The sequence below is a fragment of the Mirounga angustirostris genome, unplaced genomic scaffold (genome assembly GCF_029215605.1).
Source record: "Mirounga angustirostris isolate CCGP_5_RB_7025 unplaced genomic scaffold, mMirAng1.0.hap1 SCAF_7, whole genome shotgun sequence".
Classification (NCBI taxonomy): Eukaryota; Metazoa; Chordata; class Mammalia; order Carnivora; family Phocidae; genus Mirounga; species Mirounga angustirostris.
Window position 1 is genome coordinate 96,517,772 of NW_026991715.1, and position 21,338 is coordinate 96,539,109.

General features: G+C 49.8%; 1 protein-coding gene and 1 long non-coding RNA gene across 4 annotated transcripts in view; one reads left to right on the top strand and one right to left on the bottom strand.

Moving 5' to 3' along the window:
• The window catches only part of SLIT3 (slit guidance ligand 3), a 605,319-nt gene that overhangs the window by 487,038 nt on the left and 96,943 nt on the right, over window positions 1-21,338 (top strand). For all 3 annotated transcript variants that reach the window (XM_045901662.3, XM_045901670.3, XM_064596588.1), the window contains exons 10-12: window positions 6,134-6,205; window positions 11,025-11,096; window positions 14,660-14,731. In XM_045901662.3, coding sequence (XP_045757618.1) covers window positions 6,134-6,205; window positions 11,025-11,096; window positions 14,660-14,731 — 216 coding nt within the window. The remainder of the gene's footprint in view (window positions 1-6,133; window positions 6,206-11,024; window positions 11,097-14,659; window positions 14,732-21,338) is intronic.
• Window positions 16,030-21,338, bottom strand: part of LOC129046533 (uncharacterized) — a 32,439-nt gene continuing 27,130 nt past the window's right edge. The window contains exon 3 of the long non-coding RNA XR_008508081.2: window positions 16,030-16,097. This is a non-coding gene — a long non-coding RNA (uncharacterized LOC129046533). The remainder of the gene's footprint in view (window positions 16,098-21,338) is intronic.

Here is a 21,338-nt window from a genome sequence, read left to right on the forward strand (position 1 = left end):
TGGTACCTTCTTAACAGGTCTCGTGAAAGCGAAATGAACGTGTGCAGTCAAATGCTCAGCGTTGTGTCTGACACAGAGGACAGACTGTCAGCCAGGACTGTTGGTATTTTACTGCTACTACTACTACTACCACTTCCACTTTTATTAGGCTCAGTGAGAAGCGTTGGACCGTATCATAGGAGCTGGAGCCACCCGCATACACAAACCTTCCCCAACGCTAGGCTAGGTTCTTGAGGGTTATGGATGAGAGAAGAGGTTCAAGAACCAGGCTAGCCGCTTGCATTAGGAATGGAGCCTGGCAGTAGCTCATCTTCATGCAAATGTATGCAGACGTGGAAATACGGCTGCCCCTGCTTGCCGAGCACCCACGGCCCACCAGACAGATTGCCCAGGATTTCTCCTTCTGTGATGAAATGAAACTGAGACATTAAAGAGATGAGACAAGATTCTATGGTTAGGAGGGGATGGGGAGAGGTCACATGTAAGAGAGACCTTTGAGGAAGAAACCTGCTCATTCTTCAAGGTAACAAAGCCCTTGCCTGGGGACCCGTGTGTTGGCCCTGAAGTCTTGAAAACAGCTGAAACGCATCCTCATAGCAGGGAGAGAAGACCAGCAGATGGGGGAGGTTGAAAGATGAGATAGAGAGTAGAGAGTTGAAACTGCAGTACCTAGCCCAGGATGAATAGGAGGTGTCTGATTTATCATCCCAGAGACATCTGAATGTGACTTTTTACTGTCAGGAATTCTGCCTTTTGTCCATGGCACCCATACAGTGCAGATTTCCCCCCTCTCTTTAGGGATGCTTGGCACCCTATGAGGCTCTCCAGGCCCTGTGCACAATCCTCAGCCGGTAGTGATTCTCTAACACCTCGGGAGGGGTTCTGCACTCCCCAACTTTTGGGGGGAGGAAGGGCTATCTCTCATGCAAAGCAATCTGGCAAACTCTTTTAGAATTTTTTTTCAAAGCCGAAGCAGCTCAGAGGACTGTGTGCTGGTCTCCCCGCATAGCAGAGCCAATTCCTCTAAAAATAGCTTTCTTCCAGAGAACCCACAGTGAGACAGCTCCCTGCAGATTTTCCTCGAAACTGAGCTCCCACCAACAGCACCGTTCTTGCTGCTCTCTGTCGTTTCTCTGAACCAGCTCCAGCCTCTACCAGGGATAGATTCTGGGAAGAGCCAGAGGCTCACACCTTCCTCTCTTCTGTGGTCTTCTGTCTTCCCTCCAGAGTCCTCAAGGCTCAAGAGGACCATCTGTAGCTAGAGCTTCATCTTAATCTCTGTCCCATCTTCTTCCAGTTTGCTCTGTCCCCCGCACCCATACATACACACACACAGCGCCATCCAATGTGTCTCATGCCCTCTGCTCTAGCAGCTCAATTTAGTTGATGGAGAAAGGCCGCGGATGGGCTTCCTGTCGAGTCATAAGTGAAAGCATCTGGGGGAAAGGTAGCCATCATTTCACCTCAATCCCATTGTCTGGGGTGAGGAGATAAATAGTGGCTTATCTGCTTAACAAAAACACATATTCTCCCATTATACTGGTCACCAGGGGATTTTAAAAAGAGAGGATGGGAAAGGAAAAGGAAAAAAAAGCAGACAACAGAACAAAAGGACTGGAGGGTTCTGGAAGCCATCACCATCCAGGATTCTTCAATGTTCTGAGAGCACCAGGTTTCTGAGGGACTGTCACATGGAAGGTGGGGAGATGGGGTGGGATGGGGCGGTGGAATAAAAGGGAAGTGGATGCAGCGCAGAATAATTAAGAACGGAGCCTTGAGATAAGTAGTCCAGGGTTGAATTCCCAGTTTTGCCTCTTACCTAGGGCACCTTTCTTAACCTCTCCTGCTTCAGTCTGCTCCCCCCTTTGCAAAATGGGGCTCATCAGCCCAACTAGAGATTTTCTATGAAGATTAAGTAGCACAATTGTGCAGAAAATTAGCACAATGTTTGGAAGACACTGAATGGAACCTAAAAAGAAAAACCTATGCACGGGGTCACATGTGCAACATGATAGAATGGTTTAGTCTCAAGTTCCCATACTATTTTTCTTTCATTTTTTTCCTAAGATGATAAAAAAAAAAAAAAATTCTCTGGGAGAGGCATCTGGGCACATGCATATAATCAAGAAGAGCGAATCTGGCTCCGTGCCAGCGCTTCTGTTTTCTGCCGGCAAATGCCAGGTATTGTGCAGAGCAGGTCACAAATGACTCATGTCACCTATGCCCGTAGCCCTCATCTTTGTTGTTATTATACTAATAATAATACTTGCTTTGTAGGATTGTTGAAGGACTAAAAGCCAGTGTGCAAAGAGCCCAGTGTCTAACATATAAAGGGCCCTCAGTAAATGGTAGATGTTTGTCCTTCTTGCCACCTCGGCCATTTCTGCCACCAATACTCGAACCCAGCTCCAGAACCGCTCTATCAGGTGACTCGTAGCCTCGCCGTTGCGCTGCCGTGACCCTGCCAGTCTCTCTGGCATCATGTTGACTTATGCACTGCTAGAAATATATTGTGTTCAGTCGCATGTTTGCAAATGACAGATCATTAAGGAAGCACCGAGAAACTAGGGCAAATCAATACAGAGCGCAAATGGCTGAAATCCCCCTCAGATGTTCCCATTGTGTTTACTGGTGCCGGAAGATGTTCAGATGTTTGATTTGTATGTTTGTTTTTATGCTAGTTCTATTAAATCAGTTTGCAGCCTGAAGAACGTTTGCCAGACAAAGAAAGACCCATGTGCCATTTAAGAGAGACCTAAAACAGCTGTTGGCTTCAGACACCTCTCTAAATGTGACAGTTTTTGCTGATGCTACTGCTTCTGCTCATCCTTCACACCTTTTGTCACTGGGAATATGGATCCTTGCATACTTGTTCCAGGCTGTATAAAACCCACCAGGGGCTATCTGCTGCATAGAAACTTTGTGTGTGCATACTCACCGTGGGCTTACTCCCTTGACAAAGGGGCCGTTTCCCTGAGGATGAGCTGGCAATGACTAAAAATGGAGATGCCTCCGCTCCAAATGGGATTTGGCAAAGCTCGGTGATGGAGAGTTGAGGTTTTTGAATGGGACGAACTTGAGTTTCATCCCAGCTGTAGCTCTTCCTGGCTATGTGAATCTGGACAAGTGACTTAACATCTCTGAGCCTCCATTTTCTCACGTTTAAAGCGGAGATGGTAATAATGAATAGGACTTGCCTCAGAGAGGTGTAAATGTTAAGATAAACCAGGTGAAACTCTTAGCCTAATGCCCGACTTACAAGCACCTGATAGCTATTAGCTCTTACTATTGTCATTATCCCTACCCTCACCTTTACTTTGCATTTGAAGAACACCGACTATTCACAACTACACCCCCCAGACAAACTCTGATGCCCCTTGGGGCAAGGTTAACCCACATCGCGGCACTTGCCATGGCCTTGGCACTCCGTAAGGGGTTCGGTGCCCAGCCAGGACCCACAGCAGCATAAGCAGCAGAGAGGCTGCAGAGACAAATACCATCCCTGGAGTGTGTGCGTCTGACGAGTACGGGACGCACAGAGCCGTCCCTGCAGAGATTGGAGTTCTTTGTTCAAAACCACACCTTTGCACTCTATTTGCATATCTATATATATTCGCATCTGTACAGCGTCTCCCTCAACTCCTTCAGCCTTTTTACAAAATACCGACTTCTGCAGAGGCTGCCTGGGGTCTTAACCTCCCGAACCTTTCTGTGACTTTGGGGAAGTCACTTTAATCTCTAGGCCTCAGTTTCTCTGTTTTCAGAAAGAGAGGCAGGCAGTATGTCCGATGGGTACAAACAGATGTTAGTTCTGCCAATTACTTGCTCTGTCACTCTGGACAGGCTATTTGGTCCCTCTAGGTTTTATTTTCAGCATCCACAAAATGAGGCCAACACAGCTTGCTTCATAAATGTAAGGATTAAAAGAGATAACAGACATAAATCAACTTGGCCTCATAAATGATAGCTCTTCCTGTTTGTTATGTGAGCCATAGAATTTGGTTCTGTGATGGACCGTCTTGGGCTGTTGCTGTCCCCAGATTATTAAACTCCTTGGGGACAGGTACCACGTACTGCTCGCTGGTTCATCCCTCCCTCGGCTCTTACGCCCGTCACTACAGTGGAGGTTAATTGAGTACGAATCGCACACATAGCCGGCTGACCTCCCACGCAGTGCTGACCTGACTCGCATGGGCTCTTGGCCTGCAGCTGGGAGCAGTGGATCCTCTTGCAAAAACTGAGGGCGTTGCCATCATTACAGACAGTGGCTCTCCCCAGAGGCATCATCCAGCCACAATCCCTTGCCAAAGTGGCAGGTGAATCACAGGATTCCTGGAGAGCATTTTCCACCTGACTGGCAGCCCCAGAGACCCATAGAGCCACTGCCTTGGCTGAGAAATCCCTACTGAACTCTGCTCACCTGGAAAACAAGAATGTCCTTGGAACATCTCAGTCAAGGTAGCCTGCCCCGAGTCCGCTGCCTCCGTGGGTGGCTGGATCTGGTAGCTCACAGAGTCTAAGACCTGGTGGCTTGCTCTTGTGCCTTCCCATGAACCAGCCCAGCTCCGTCCAGCCAGCCTGTGCCCGTGTGCCCACAGAGCATGCTCCCCACCCCCTCCAGCAGGCCACAAAGGCTTTCTTAATAGAGCGTGGCAGTCTCCTTTGTAGACTCTCTTCATCCAGCAGCCAAGAATGATCTGTCCTGATGCTCCCTTTCTCCTCCCACCCGCCCTTCCTCTTTTTCTCCACCCACCCGCCCACCCTTCCTTTGGCCTGGAGAGTGATTTGTCTGTGTTATGGGTAGGCCTGACAAACCATTGCACATTAGCAGCTGAGATGTTGTTTGAAATGGGAAAATTGCTGGCAAACTGCTCCATTAGCGGTTCCAGTAACAAATACTCTCTTCCCCCAATGAAGATGAGATTGCAGAGGCACAAATTAATATGACTGTCTCCCTGACTCTGCAGCGGGGATTACTCTTCAAGATGAATGGGCTCATCCCCACCAGAAATGCATCCACTAGATGTAGCCTCCAAGGGAGCCGCTTCCACCCGTCTGTCCCTTCTGCTCCCCCCATCCCTCCCTGTACACACCTTTTTGCGTGTCTTCCCAGCTGGGGGTATGGGGAACATCCATGTCAAATGAGGAGGTGATGAAAAGATCCACACCCTGGAGAAAAGGGAGATGGGCAAGAAGGAGAGGCTGAGTCCTTGGACAAGGCCAGGGCATTCACTCATCACCTCTAACAGAGGGTCCTGCCTCCCATTCAGGCCTGTGGCCCTCCACACCTGTTCTTGACAGGAAGTCATCTGAGAGGCAAGAGAATAAAGCATTGAGATGCTTGCTCACTCCCCATGGCCCCTTCTCTTCAAGGAAGTTCTGGGCCCTGGGCCTGTAGCATTTCTTGTCATTCTGCAGTCCCAGGAGAGGAAGCACTTCAGGGAAGTCCATAAGGTGGTAAAGCCAGGGGTTCTAGCAGCAGCCCCCGGGGGGTGGTCCGACTGGGGCCCCTAGGGGGCCCCTAGGGGGTGTCAGGCTGGGAACCTAAAGATTTGAAGGCTGTTTCTCCAGCACTTTAGAAGCCCATTGAAAAACCCAGAAACAAATATCAAATGTTGTTGTTTATTGTATGTTGTACTCCTGAAACTAAGTCAGTTATAATAAAAAAAAAACAGAAATGAAGTCAGCCATTGTCATTCCTGCCTGTTCGGTACCCCTGTGGCAGGGAGGGGTTGAGTGTTTACTGAAAGGTGACATGCTTCTCTGGCAGGCAGGTATCACTGGCCCACAGGCCATCTCTTCTTCTCTTTATCCCTTTGACTTTTTCAGCACTCTGGTGCTACAGATTTTTTGAAGGAGACCTCTGCCTTCAAAGATGGCTTATGATAAGCAAGAGCCAGAATCCTCAAGGAGGTGTCATCTTCTTTCATTTTTCCGACGGCCATTAGATCCTGGGATGGGTGCTCCTTCCACTAGAACATGGGTCTCTAGCTTTCACACAGTGTTTGCCTGGTGTCCTATAACCAATAGTGGGTGCCATGTGATAAGAGGGACCATCCTGTCTTCAAGGCCCTCAGCCACCACCTCTTGACAGGTGGATGGTTAACTGACTCTTCTCTGCTCTGTTTCCCAGACGCCTGGAACAGAACTCCATCAAATCCATCCCTGCTGGAGCCTTCACCCAGTACAAGAAACTGAAGCGAATGTGAGTTTCCCCAGGGAAGGGATGAGGCTGATGTTTTTATGCGGGGGGTAATGGGTGTCCTGTGTCGTGGGCAACCTGCCCAGATGACTGCCTGCCTCGCATCCTTCCTGGAGAGTTTAGTGTTGGACCTGGAATGCTCTCTAAGATTGGGAGGTGTGGGTCAGGAGTGTTGCTTTCAGATGGTGAGGTATATGGATTTAGACACCTCAGAGCTAGGGGTCTCTCCAACTAGAGCAAAGTGAAATTATCTGAGTCAGAGGTAGAGCTGAGTTGGCTAAAAAAACCTGTACCACCATTTTGATTGTCCTCGCTTTCATGATGTGGACCTGAAATAGGAGTGTCAATAAAGCTGGGACAGTGGCCTTGTATCCGTCTACAGCACCCTAACCAACATGCCTACGGCCATGCACACACACATCTAACAAAGAGTGAGCGTCTACCACGTGCAGGAACTGCAGGGTCTCTGGATGGAGTGTGCACTAAAACAAAGTTTGCTCCTGTGGAGCTTACATACTTGAGTGGGAGAATGCAGAAAAGAAACAAGTACCAGAAATTGGTAAGTACTAGAAAGTAAAACAAAGGAAGGGCCCACAGGAGCCTCTCTGTGCAGGTGACCCAAATGAAGGGTGGGAATAAGGAGCTCTCAGGAGAGAGCAAGTGATGAGCCCTGGGGAGCGTACGTGGATGGTTTGCAGAGCAGCAAGGAGGACGGGAGGGTGAGGGAGAGAGTGGTGGGGATAGTGTTGGAGAAGTAGGTACGTAGCGCCAGATCCTGTGGACCCTTTAGACCATGGGTAAGGGCTTTCTATTCTTTCTAAGTGAGATAAGAAGCCTTGGGCCCTTCCTTACCCTCCAACCACATATGTCTTGCCTGTGATTATCCCCACCATCCCCATTACCACTGCATCCAGGATCACTGACCACTCTATCCTATCAATACCTGGGGGACACCAACACTGCTGTTCCTTCCCTACCACGGCACCACTGACAGCATCATGCATCATGGCCCTTATCCCCGCCATGGGGGCAACGTCATCACCACCCTTCCCCAACCCATGACTGCCCTGAGCCCCGCTCTGTGAGTCACTCAGACCAGGGCGCTCGCAAGGGAGGCTAGTAGAGTTCAGAAATGGCCCAGCCATTGCCAGCATAGATATTAAGAATAGGGGAAGGAGACACCTTTCCCTTTTCTGGGCTGAGAAGTCATTTATCATGGTCCAGTAATCAAAATGCTGTTTTCATCCCAGTTATTTACCCTCCCTGGCCCCCACAGAGGAAGAGAGAGCAGGTATAAACATGCACCGACTCGATCTTGCGCCCTTCTGCTGAAGGCTGATTCATCGGTTTCCCTTGGGTAGGAGGGCCTCCATTAAAGAGGTTAAGTGTCTGCTGACTCCTTTTATGTTAAAAATAAACATCCCCAAGAAACAGTGGCATTGGTAGGCTTTACCCTCGGATCTTGGGAAGGCAACTTCCCATCTTCCTGGAAATCCAAACCAAACAAGATTTTCTCCTGGTACAATTCCAGAAGTAGAAACCAACATAATGAGCCAGCCCTGAGCACGTACTTTTTTCTCTCCCCTTGGCAGCATCCTTGCTGGAGGAGCTGTATAAATATAGGCCTTAATATTTAAAACCTTGGGCCATTAATCTCCTGGTCTCCCTGCTTCCCCAGCTCACTCCATACCCCCCCAAATTCATTTTTAAAGTCTAGCTTGATTATGCAGCCAGATAGTAATTTCAGTGAAAAATGACAAGTTCAGTCCCTGCCCCAACCTATATCTCTTGCATGATTTAAGTTACTGCTCTAATTTTTTGTGAAGTCCAGGTAATTTAGAGCTTGGCTATGTTTTACTGTCCTTTCTTCATCCCATTGGAGTTGCCATGATCTGTGCAATTCAAAATTCATAAGACCTTCTCAGTCATGACCTGAGACGGGAATTTAATTTTTGATCACTTCTGATGCTACTGATATTTATTATGATGCCCTTTTTTTCCCCAAGGAGATGGCGGTAGGGAAGAGAGACCACTTAAAAATTTTTCAGATTAACAGAACTTCACAAACCAAGACTGAAGTATGATGGCTTGGGAGAAGTAGGGCCCCTGGTAAGAATGGATTTTAAAACCCTAAGTGTGAATTCCTCCTAGGTGTATGTGGCCAGTCTCTCTAACAGGAAGAAGTTTCCCCTCAACTATGTATGAACTACACCCTCCTCTTCTCTCTAATAACAACAACAGCAACAACAAAGGATTCTCCTGGAATGAATGACTTTGTCCCCATTTCTCGTGGCCGGCTTAGTATAAAAAATACTTCCAGGTAAAAACTAGTATCAAGGTAGAGAAGCCATTTATGAGGAGTGCAATAGGCACTAGAGAGAAGCCCCTGGTCTTACAGGGCTGGTTAACTGACGGCGCAGGCAAATGGGGGCCACAGCTGTGTGACTTGGCCAGAAAGGCATGTCCTTCCGCTTCTGCACTCTTACGTAGAGTAGGATTCCACAGGTATCTGTCACCTTGGCTCTGAACCGTCTGGGAAGTCCACTGCCTCTCGGCCATCCAGTTTGTAAGCCCCGGGGCACTGGGGTATGTCTAAGACCGACCTGATGGGAAAACACTGTGGCCTAAAGGATGGCCCTGGAACCACGTGCACAGGAATCACTGGAGATGGGCTATACATGCAGGTTTCTAGCCCCCTGCCCCCTGCTCGTGAAAGCAGACTCCCCGGGGGTGCGCTTTAGTAAACACCCTAGTGATGTTTGAGAACCACTGAGCAGGAGTGACCCAGAACCTGGAGTCAGCTCAGGGCCACCTGCTGTGGATCGGGAGGGCTCAGGCAAAGAGGTCAGGGAGCAGGAGATGCCTTCCCCAGCCTGCCTTCTGTGCGGCGCCGCTGCCTCGTGCATCCATCATTGTGAAGTGAGGGAAGACCTGAGATGCCAAACACATAGCTGCGTCAAGTCACCTGTGGCTCTAGGTCCTTCACCTTTTCAGGCTGCCATTTGCTTCCTGCAGAATTAAGAACTAAGATGAAGTGACCACCAGGGGCAATCCCCAGCTAAACTATCACTTGTCCACTTCTACTCCCCATCATTTTCAAGACCACAAGACATCCCTCCCGTGTACAGAGAAGAGTGCGTCTGAAAGGCTAGCTGTGGCCTGACCACCACTTTGCCCTGACGAGGCTAAAGCAGAGGGCTCCCCCTGCTATCCCCAAGTTCCAGAACTTCTTCCTGCACGCTAGAGATCTAAGTAGCTTGAAGAGACATCCCATGATCAGGAAAACAAAACAGAACCCCCAAAACAAAACAAAAACCCAGGCTCGCTCAGCAGTCTGATCTGAGCACAGAGCCAGCGTGCTGGCCTGACATGCCTAGTGAGGCAGGCAGGCGGAGGGCGAGCAAGATTAGGATAATCCAGGGCATTTGCTTGGTAAGACCCTTATACAGAAGTGGAGCGCTGGAGAAAAGCCTGGTGTAAACTGACGAGTTTGTGAGCACAATCTGTGGATTTGTGAGAGGCGATCTTGCCAGCTAAAGGGATAAGCTCGACAGCTGTGCCTAAGAAGCCTTAACCTGTGAAATATCTTTCAACTTCCTGGCTTTGGAACCAGGGACGGAGGGAGCAGAGGCCTAGGAAAGGTGGCCATGCAGCCCTTTGAAGGCTATGAGAAGGAGGGGAGAAACAGACCCAGGGAGGGTGCTTCAGAGGCTGGGGGCTGGGGGTTTGGCCTCGCCGGAGGCAGTTGCTTAAGAATCCGCTTAGATGTGCTTTCTTCTCCATAGTCCCTCGGCTCCTCCTTGTTGACCCTCCAAGACCCCAGCTCGCTCTCTCCTACACAAAAGCAAAGACCCATTGATGTCTTTTGTTAAAAAAAAAGAACTGGAGAGGTGCGCTGTCTCTGGAAACTGGGGCAACTCACCTTCCAATGATAGGAGCCCAGAGGCCGCCCTCGAGCTAAGGACTCAGAGAAAGTCTTCCGCCTCAGTGAAGTGCCATTAGCAAGAACTAGAGGCTGGAAGTAACTGGGATGCAGGAAAGGGGCAGCCTCTGGGCCCTGAGGAGGAGCCAGGTCAGGGCGATTCCTCTGCACTGGCGGGCGCAGCCAGGGTGGCTGCCTTCTGTCACGTAGCCTCCCACTCGTCCACCGGACGCCCCAGCCCTGGGCATCACCGCCCCCCCGCCCCGCCACCGCGGGCTCTCGCCCGTCTGAGGAACACTACTAGTGACAAATCCACATCTCAGAGCCATCCCATGAGGATCTCATGATGTGCTTGCATCACATGACCTGGAGGACGCACCGAACCAGACTTTAGTCACTGCTCAAAACCTCTTTTCAGGTCAGTAAGGAAAGGTCACTGGGAGGTGAAATGACTCAGGACAATATGGGGAAGAAAATCAGCATTGGCTGAGGCATGCGACAAGAAGATAATGCATGCCCGAACCCTGGCCTGTGTTTGGGTGAGGCCAGCTTCTGCTTTGTTGATGCTATGATTGCTAGGTAACGCACAACAAGGCCCCAATGGGCCTGGGTGCGGCCTTCCCTATGAAGGGAGGGCTCACATGTGCAAAGCCATATGTCAAAGTCAAGATGCTGTGGGTGAGCATTCTTTGAAAGCCAAGAAGAGTGAAACAAATGTAGTATATTTCATCAAGAGACAGTTGAACTGAATGGTCTTTAAGCCCTTTCTCTTGTACTGTGAATAAATAAACTGATTAATTCTCACTGCTTTAAATATCTGAAGTGCTCGATTCACACCTAGGAATGACCGTATCACACCTTGGAGCTGTGTTCTCAGGCTCTCCCATCAATGTTTTTTAGAGACATCAGCAAGAATCAGATATCGGACATTGCTCCAGATGCCTTCCAGGGTCTGAAATCACTCACATCACTGTAAGTGGGGAGCAGAGTCGCGTGGGGTGGGAGGGGGGGGCGGAGTTGGCAATAGGAGAGGGATGTGTCCATATTTTTCAGGAGGTGTTTATCAAGGCTTTATGTTCCCTTACACACTTGTGGCAACCTGGTAAAAGAAACAAATATTTCTTCAGGGGAAATTGATCTTGGGGAATATTTCTACAACCCAAATGCATTATTTTTATTGATTAAGTGCCCAGCAGCCTTCCCAGTTATTGGCTTCTAATTCAAATGCATCTTCTGCTCTACCCACATTTCCCCTCCCACCCGCGTGCCTCAGCAGTGCTCTCTAGGGACCTGAAGGGACGGAACGGTAATATATGTTTATTACCAATGTGCCCATTTCACCTATCTATGTGACCTTGTCAAGGGAGAAGCTAATTTTCTTCCCCTGATTTTCAAGCTTTTCTTGAGTAAGCATCCACCCCCTCCTGTAAGGCCTTTTCTTGGATTTCACAACCCTAGGGCAGCCTGCTGGGTGGAACCACAGCCTCACCCACAGGGACTCAGAGACCCACAGGGGCAGGAAGGCATGGAGCTTTGTCCTGATTCTGTCAGTGACTCACCACGTGGCCCAGGGGACGCCACTTGAGTCTATTTCCCCCCCAGACAAAATGGGGAGAGCGCTATCTTTCCTGCCTAATACAGCTTCAGTGGTGACCATGATAAAATAATTGGCAGTACCTATAAAGCACTTAGGGTGTGCCAGGAGTCTTGCAGGTTTAGTCCTCAGAACAACCTAAAATACAGACTCTTATCCTCATCTCTCTTTTACAGTAGAAGGAATCGGGGTGATCCGAGCTCCGCACAGACAGGAGCTTTTATCTGTTTTGATCCTGGCTGAATCTCTGGCACCTGGAACAGTACCTGGCACACAATAATTGCACAAAAATAAAGCTTGCCGAATAAGTATAATTATCCGAAGTCCACAACGGGGGGAGGCAGGATTTGAACCCACACAGTGTGACTCCAGAACCCATACTCTCAACCCCATGTGATGCTGCCCCTTCACTCCAGATAATGTGAAAAATATACACTAAGACTCGAGAGGTATCATCAGCTGATATCATTTATGTCACTTGATGACCCGCCCACTGAGTAGGGGTGAGCAAGCTGTCTGTGCTTTGCTTCTCTCTGTAACCTGTTTGCTTAATTTATGAGCGGGCAGGTAACAAGATACACATTTTCCCCCACCTGGCCCCATCCCACTGGGAGGGGGCTGAGGACAGGGAAGCCTCTTGACTCAGCTGTTGCCTGCTGCTTGCAGAGTAAATTAGTTTCATTTATCGAATAGAACATCTGGCTGGGTTATCAAAGACAGGATCGTCTGTGAGATTAATGCCTGCTTATTGTGCTGAAGATCACAGAGGAGCAGAGGAGTGGCTGTGTGCTGCCAGGATCCTGTCCCCGCCCCCACCGTCCCATTCCCCTTATCTGGTTTCCCTCTGCTGGGACTTGGGCACAATCTGAGGACTGTGAGATGCTTCTGGTCCTGCAGGGAAAGGAAAAAAAAAAAAATTCAAAATCTGGTTGCCAGACATGGCCAGTTCTGAAATACACTGGGGCCATTAGGGAAGTGCCCCCCCCTAATTTATGCATTCATCCATTCAAGTAGACACCTACTAGGCACATAGAATGTGGCAGTGAACTGGATGGACAAGACCCTTGGTCTCATGGAGCTTGGAACACAAACATACCCAACCCAAACTCAGGAGTGGCCAAGCTAAAAGGCAGGAAAGCCTTGCCCGTACTCATTCATTTATTCGTTGAACAAATACTGTGCTAGACCCTGTCAGCTCTCAGCTCTAGGGACCCAGCCATGAGCAAGCCACATAATGTCACCACACGCATGGAGCCGACGTTCAAGGGAGCTGAGAGGTAGAGGCACAGAAAAACGTTTAAGTAAATGAATACATAAGTAATAGAACATGACATCATGAAGTGATGAAGAAATAAAAACAGGGTGACAGGTGGTGAAAAACATTAAAATATTCAGGAGAAGCTTCCCAAGGAAGAGCTGTGTGCACTGAAGACCTGAAAGGTGGGAAGAAGGCAGTCAAGGAAAGATTTGAGGGCAAAGCCAGGTGGGTCTACACCCAGGTTGCTCCACGGTAGACCCACAGCCCTCTGCAGTCTGCTGGAGAGTGGTTTTGACCCAGTAGGTTAGAGCTGTCCCATATGGAGGTATGATGGGTCATATGAGGATCCCCTGCCCAAGTCCCTGGTCCCACCACCCCACCAGCTGCTGCTACACAAAAGCTCTGACATCAGCCGAGACAAGCAGACAGTGACGCCACAGTGTTGGGCACAGTGAGCGGTGCGACATTAATATGAATTACAAATGTGAGCCTGAGCCATCATGCTGACTTTTATTTACTCATTAATTTGTTGAAACATTAATGAAACACACCCACCAGCTGAATGAGACACTCTTTTTCCTGGTGGCGTCTGGAAAACGGGGTTTGGTTTATCGCCCCCATTTACTATTTCCTCACCCTAGTATTTTGTCTCCTCAAAGACGTGTAACAGCCTGGATTTGCAGTCTCAGTGGGGATTGAATATTGCATTCATGCAGTGTACTTCAGGGCCCAAGAGGGAATTGAAAGGAAAAAACCAAAAAGAAAAAAGCCCTCCTTAGCTCCGTTTCTTCCATGTCAGAGGAGGCTGGACCCAAGAGAAGCAGTCTGTGCCAAACGGATAAAAGCAAGGGAGGCCAGCAGGGTCCTCGGCGCCTATGTGGGGGGGCCAACTGAACCCCCTGGGCACTGGGCTGGAGGAGCTGACCATAGAATTCTTCCCCAAGCCCCCCCACCAAGTTTCCGAAGGCAGCCCATGAATAGGAGACATGGTGTGAGGGACCCTGTAGGTCTGAAAGAGAAAGGGATAAAAGAATTCAGAGTTTCTTGGTTCTTGGAGGTCAAGAAGGGGCTGGAGTGCAGGGGCCATCGCTCCGAGGTCACAGTTCCTTCCTCTCCAGTGTTTCCTGAGAGCCAATCCTTGACTCAGCAGTCCCTGTGCCATCTGGATAGGACCCCAGATACCCAAAGCCCTGTCTGAATGGATGATTAAAGAACTCAGCTCAGGAATTGCTAGGATGCAATGGGATATTAAAAGGAAACGTTCCATAGGCTGGGCTCAGCCTGATCAATACCCATTGAAGACAAGAAGACACAGGGCGGGCCAGCTTCCTACACATCTTATTTATTGCTGAGGTGTGAGTCATATTAGCCACTCAGGGAGACACTACAGAGGGACTGCTGCTCCCTGTTGTGGATTATTTATTGAACTGGGCTGCCCAGGAGTGAAACAGGATGGAGCCCATTTCTCCTTGCCTCCCACACAGCCTGCCTCTCCAGCCCCTGGTGGCACACACCTGCTCTCCCACTGGTAAGGAGGAGGGGTGAGGCCAGCCAGGGAAGGAGATGCTCTGAGAAACCCCACCCACCCACCCGCTGGAGTTGGCCGAGGCGATGGCCGCTACATGAGTGGGTTCCAGGGCCCTGGCCTCCACAGTGACTGCTCTCTTCTCTGCTCTTTTGCAGGGTGCTCTATGGGAACAAGATCACCGAGCTTGCCAAGGGACTCTTTGATGGGCTGGTGTCCCTACAGCTGCTGTGAGTAGGCCCCTTGTCACTGTGTATGTCTCGGAGACTCTTTGCAGGTTCTGCCCTGCAAACTTCGAGCCACGCTCTGTACAGTTCTTTTGATTTTACACACACCAAAAGGAAAAAAAAAAATTCTGAGCTGTCCACCCCACACCTCCATCACCTCTTTTTGGTGGAAAGAAAGCCAGGGAGTTGGCAGAGGGAGGCCAAGGTCAGTGTGAACAAATCTAAATGCTACAGCTCAGGAGCCTGGCCTGGGCATGAGTCACTGACCGTAGATCTGGGGCCTAGGAATTAAGCCTGAGTTGAATCCTACAAGGGGAAGCACCTTGCAGGAGTGTGCTGGGAATGTAGGGAACTCAAACATTGACACACCATGCTGCAAGAAAGCTGAAACAGAGCTCCTGACAGGCATGTGACCTTGAAGAAGGGTGGGGGTGGGGTGGTGAAAGAATTATACAGAAGCGCATAATCAGTCACCAGTGTGACTCTATCTGGGTAAGATGTGGCTGAGGGGGGATGTGTTTATTTAATTTAAAGGAAGTTTTGTTGCCTCGAATTTTAAGCTCTGGGATTATTTATTTGCATTTATTTCATTCTGGTCATTTGAGCTTAAATGTTTGAAGAGGATACTTGAACTCTAATATGGAGAGGCAAGGAGAAGAACCTTGTATTTTAAGATTTTATGATGGGGGTGAGTGATCTCTGGTTTGCAATTAGGTAGCCGTGGCATCCGTGTGCCTGTGCTCTGGGAACGGGAGTATCTGTGTGCGTGTGCACATCCTTGCCCGCTCGGTGACCATCACAATTCCTGTGAGTATGAGGAGTTGATCTTGAGTGTCCTGCGAGCAGTGGAGAAGACAGGTCTCGGAGGGGTAAATGACTTGTCCTCTGTCACACAGCAAAGTCCGTGTGGAGACCGGAGAAGAGCTGACTGGAGAAGGCATTCAGTCCTTTGAGTAGAGGTGTGCATCTGGAGTGCAGATGAGTGAGCGAGCGTGTCCGTGTGTCTTTGTAAAACCATCTCCAAGCCACAGGCGGTGAGGAAGGGCCGCCCCCCCCCCCCATGCGCAGTTAAGCAAAGCTGCGGTAGGAACGTGCAGACGGTCTGGGAGGGAGGCCAGGCGCAAGAACAGAGAGAGGAAGGTGGGCCGCGCTCTCTCAGGGTGACGCCCAAGGACTCTTCAAGGAAGAGCAAGTGAGACTCTTCGCCAGCCCTTCCCTTTCCACATCTTCACTCCCTACCCTTCCCATGTCCTGTAAGCCTCAGGCCTGGACAGGTCCTCCTAGGACAGTGCAGTCACGGCTGTCATGCCCAGCAACTTTCCAGGCAGCATGTCCATCCACAAGCAGTAGTCGGTTGGTTTCAGTGAAGCTGAAAGCAAGAGAAAGAAGATTCCGTGTCTTTTTCTCTGTGTCTCCCCTCACCTCTGTCTCTAGGCCCGTCTCACTCTGAGAGTCTCTGTGTAGGCATATTGGTTTCAAGGGTCGCAGCCCTCAGGTGAGCCCTTCGGGCTGTTTGTTACAATGACACACCAGGACTCTGCAGGGAGCTGGGTGTTTCATAGATGGTGTTCTTTGCTTGTAGCAAAGAAACTGTAAGGTATAACCACCACCAGAAGGCTAGCTAACTGTAGCTATTAATCCCTGGAAGGAAGCATAACAACAGCATGGGCCTTGAGGTAGATTTGGGGGTGTTATGTTCCACTGGGCTGGGGTAAATATCCCTATACAATCTGCGTGTCTGGTGTGGATGGGAAAATGCCCTTGCATACATTAAGGAGAAATCTAGCATGCATCAAAGTGCCCAGCACAGGGCATGGCATGTTGCAAAGATCAATACATGCATGGGTTCAGCCGGGGGGGGGGGGGGGAGGGCAGTTTGCATGTTTTTTAAAAAAGGAAATGTCTCCCAGGCTGACAGCGGTGATGATATTAATAGAACTCACAGGACTTTGCACGGGCAGGGAAGGCAGCTCTCGTTCAACCTCACCAAAATTTTTAGCAGATGGAATGGAGTAGCTGGGAGTAAAGACAAAGCATCCCCCCTCACACCGGACCAAGAGTTGACACAGCTTAGGCTCGCTTTCCAGAAAGCAGCAGCAACCACAGCCCGGCATTGGGCTTTGACCTGCTGCTGAGCAGTTGGAAGGCCTGTCCTGATCAGATCTAATTTAGCGTCCAGCCCACTGTAGATTGGATTTCTCCTTGTTAGACTGGAGACACTCTGACAAGAAGGCTCTGATTAGAATACCCTGGTAGTCTGGGTAATTTCCCCTCCTTTGACTCGAAGGCTTTTTGCGAGAGGTTTGTGTTTATTTTTCTCTCTCCATTTCTCCAATTACTGGTGCGTCACAAAGCCAAGCTGTCTCTGCCACGTGAAGTGATCGTGGCTATTTCCTTTCTTGTCATGAAGCTGCCCGTAGCGAAGTGGATACATTGAGTTGTCCTGCCTGCCCTCCCGTGTCCCATTTCTCCACATTTTTCAGCCATCCCACCAAATTTGCCCAGTCCCTGGATCATCCTCCTGGGTCGTTTTCTTGATAGGTTTGTTCCAGCAGATGGCCAACACTAGGAGTAGACTATCTCAGGCTTCAGAGTTTCTCAGAGGCTGCCTTTACAAATGGGTCTACGTGGAAAAGCTTCAGCAGTCCTGGGAGTGACCCCCTAAACCCGACGCCCTGTCCTCTGGGTGTCAGCCTCGAAAGAGTCACCTCCTTTAGTTTAAGTCCCAGAATCTTAGAGGTTAAAGGAACTTCGGGGCTCCAAGCACAGTCTCCTACCCCTTGGTGCAGGAACCCCTCCCGTGCCCTCCATGACAAATTTGATCTATTCTTACTGATGGTGTTTGCAATAAGTCATAACTATGTACTGAGAAGGTTAGGAAGTTCTTTCTTATACTAAACCTCAATAGTGGCTTCTGGGAAACTCAGAAAAGGCTGTTCTCAAAGTCTTCAAGTGTTTCAAAATGACTAGTATGTCTCCCTGTAATTAATCCCAAACAGGTTCAGTTCCTGCAGACACTTAGTGTGTAAACACACATTCGTTGGTTATTAGTAACAGCCCTTATTTATCTTTGGGGGAGCGTGTGGTGGTCTGTCAGCTTCCCTCCTTAAAATAGACTGCTGGGGAGCAAGTCCAGCGCCCATTTGGACCAGAAATATGTTTAGAGACACCCTCCTAAACCACTGAGAACTGAAATATCCCACATGAAGACATCTCAGAATCCATGGTTAGGACAGGATATGCCACTGTGCATATGCCTCCAGCTCCAGGGATGGATGCAGCTGGACGACCAGAGAGGTGACCTGTCCTCTTCTCCCGTGCTGCGCCCGTCCCCTTCCTCACCAGAAACTTACGGTCAGTGCTTAGGGTGCTCCTGTTCCTGTCCATTCCCCTGCCTGCCCAGGCTCCTGGGTTCCTGGGACATCAGCCAGTCAAGTGCCCCCAGATCCCTCCCATTGTAGCTCAGAGGTCAACCTCTCCCAAAGCAGGAAAAGCCATCAGCATGTCTCTAGAACCATCACTTTCTCTTCGGATGGGCAGTTGCAAGTTGTGCTGTTTCAGCTCCCCCAGGAAAGAAAAAGCTTTCATTTTGTGCTCACTGATTGCACGGCATGCCCAGGAAAGTCACCTGAGTGGGGCGGGCGGTAATTTGAGGCAGAAGCTTTCTTGTAAATGCTGGCCCCGATCGATGTTAAGCCGGCCCCAGGAGGTCTTAAACCAAACCAGACTGCCTTTGGGCTGGAATAAGTTAAGACAACCCAGGCACTTGTTGTTTGATTTTCTTGGAAGGCAGACAAGACCTTTTGAGAATCTTGGAGTTTGCCAAGCAACATGCCAATTATAGGGCAGTAAGCAAAACTTCACTCCTGTAGCTCACTTTCCCTCACCAGCTGTTTCACAAGTAATATTACTGCTGCTAATAGTAGCCACTAACATTTACTGACTACTTAGTATGCTCCAGAGCCCGTGCTAAAGCAATCTGATATGCTTATATGCTTCTCTAATCCTTACAAGGATGCTAAGAGGAAGGTATTTTTTTTTTTTTTAAGATTTTATTTATTTATTTGACAGAGAGAGACACAGCGAGAGAAGGGAACACAAGCAGGGGGAGCAGGAGAGGGAGAACAGGCTTCCCGCCGAGCAGGGAGCCCGATGCGGGGCTCGACCCCAGGACCCCGGGACCATGACCTGAGCCGAAGGCAGACACCTAACGACTGAGCCACCCAGGCGCCCCAAGAGGAAGGCATTATTGAAAGGCCCATTTTACAGATGAGGAGACTGAGGCACTGAAGGGTTAAGTAACATGGCCACTGTCAGTCAGCATGTAAGTGGCAGTCTAATTCTGGAGTCCATGCCAGAGACTTCTGCTTCAGCCCCGGTCCCAGGCAGATCTGCAGAGCTAGTTTGGGGATCCATGGAACATTCCTCACAGGCTCATGCCGAGGAGGAGGTGCTGCTGAACTGTCTCCAGTTCCTTTGGCTATGCCTCAGTATCAGTCATGGGCTGCCGTCTCCCTGGGACTTCCTCTGGTTCCTTGGCATCCCACTAACCCCTGTGAGAGGGCATGAAGGAGCTGCTTGTCTTTAAAGACTGCATCAAGGCAAGATGATTGAAAACTCTACCCCGCAGCATAAGCAAACCTGCTTTGTGATGCACTCTTGAGAGAGGACTTCCTCCCTTTCTTGTGTGCCTGGGGCTTCCCAAGGAAGGCCTTCAGGGAGACTTAAAGTCTGGGGTCATCCCGTGCTTGGTCATTGAGTGAATGACTCACCCCTCTTAAAGGACAGATTAGCAAGCAGGAGGCAAGAGGCGAATGACCACCCTAGTAGCTGTTAAGGGAGAGGAGCAAGCCCGGTCCCACTAGGTGAGGCCTTTGACCTCCTGAGAGCGGGTGATGGCTTTCCTGTCTGGTCTCTCAGAGTCTCCGCTTCCCTCTGCTTGCACCCTGTTCCTACAGTCCTCCTATATCTGTGGACTCCAAGGAGGTCCTGTTTCTCAGGCCACCTGATGGCATTGCTACATTTGCAGCTTCCCTTGCATCAGGAATCACCATGACATCCCACAGCTGGTGACCAGCAATGCAGCCATTATCAGGAGAAAAGGGAAGTCCCCTTTGTCCTTAGTTGGGCGGGGGGAGGGGGGGACTCCTCCTGCTTCTCTGCATGAGCATTTAGCCTGACATGGCCCAGAACAAGACTGGGCAGGGTTAGAGTTTCTTGACCTCGTGGCACTAGGCATCACCAGTCTCCTCTCCAGGTCTGGCTGCAGTAGACTCCTGAAGGTCAAAGTAAATCCCCCACATCATATGGTAAGGGTGAGAGCATTATATTTGTTCTAAGGCGAGAGAGTAGTCCTTATTACAATCAGTGGATAAAGAAATTCAGGATGATAGAAGGTTAATTCTAGAGAAATTAAAAAAAAAAAAAGAGGAACAGATTAATGAGGGAGGTTTGACTCTATACCCTACAGCTTAATCAGGGGTCCAAAATATCTCCCTAAATTTGTGTCCTCACTAATAGTTTATGCCAGTGTGTAATGGTGGTTAATACTTTCAGGGAGAGAACTCTTTGAAGGAGGAACCATAGACAGGGTTATGCCAGGCAGTTGTTGGTACCATCCTTCTCCTCCTGTGTATCTGCATCTGAGTGTTTACGAAACAGAAACTGACTCACAGCCTTGCGTTGGGAAAAGGAGGCCCCACAAAGCCCCCCTCCCCCCACCCCCGTGGCAGGAGCCTGGGCCATCTTCCTGTCCCATGGTCTTTCCTGCAAGGGCTTCGCTTATTTCCAAGAAGGGGGTCACTGTACTCTTTCTTGGCACCAGTTTTCTGAGAAAACCTTGTACTGTGGAGTCTGGAACATGCTTGTGGCATTTCCCGACAAACACCATCGAAATAGGAGGAGTAACGTAACTGCTGTCTTCCAGAGACCCGTGGGCAGGTGTGGAGACTATAAATACCACCCAGAATGTGAGCTCTGGGCCACTGAATCAACACATGAACTGCCAGAGTTGCCAAGGTGATTTTAATGCAATTTATCATTAAACCCAACTCCAGATGTTTGTGTTTTCCAAACCTTGCAGCAAAGGTCTGTGAGCTCCATGGGACTCTTCACTGAGGAGGAGATGTGGGCAAGGACAGTAGCTAAAAATGGGGTCTCAGTGGCCTTCTGCCCCACTGGCCTCTTTAGGAGAACTGGGTGTGGTGGGTCCTCTTCAGCGATCAGCGACCTCATCTCCCTCCCGTGGTTCTTCTCCTTGGGTTACCTGGACCTGGAAGGGACAGAGCTGCCAGCTGCCCCCTGTGTTGAGAGCAGCTGGGACTTCTGTGGTGAGGCCAGGCCGGGTCCCCGAGCAGAAGGACTCGAGTCACGAGGGCCCCCCTGAGCGCAGATTCAGGGTATTTCACACACACACCCCCAGCACACACACACACACACACACACAGGCCACAGCGCTGTGGTTCTCCGTGGCATGTTTGCTGCCTTGCCTTTTCTGAAGGCAACAGCTCTGGAAAGGATTATCTCCTAGCAGCATCGTCATGTTGGTTAGTCAGTGGGCTGAGTGCTAATACCTCTTGACACGGAACATATGTGGAAGCCAAACGTGCTC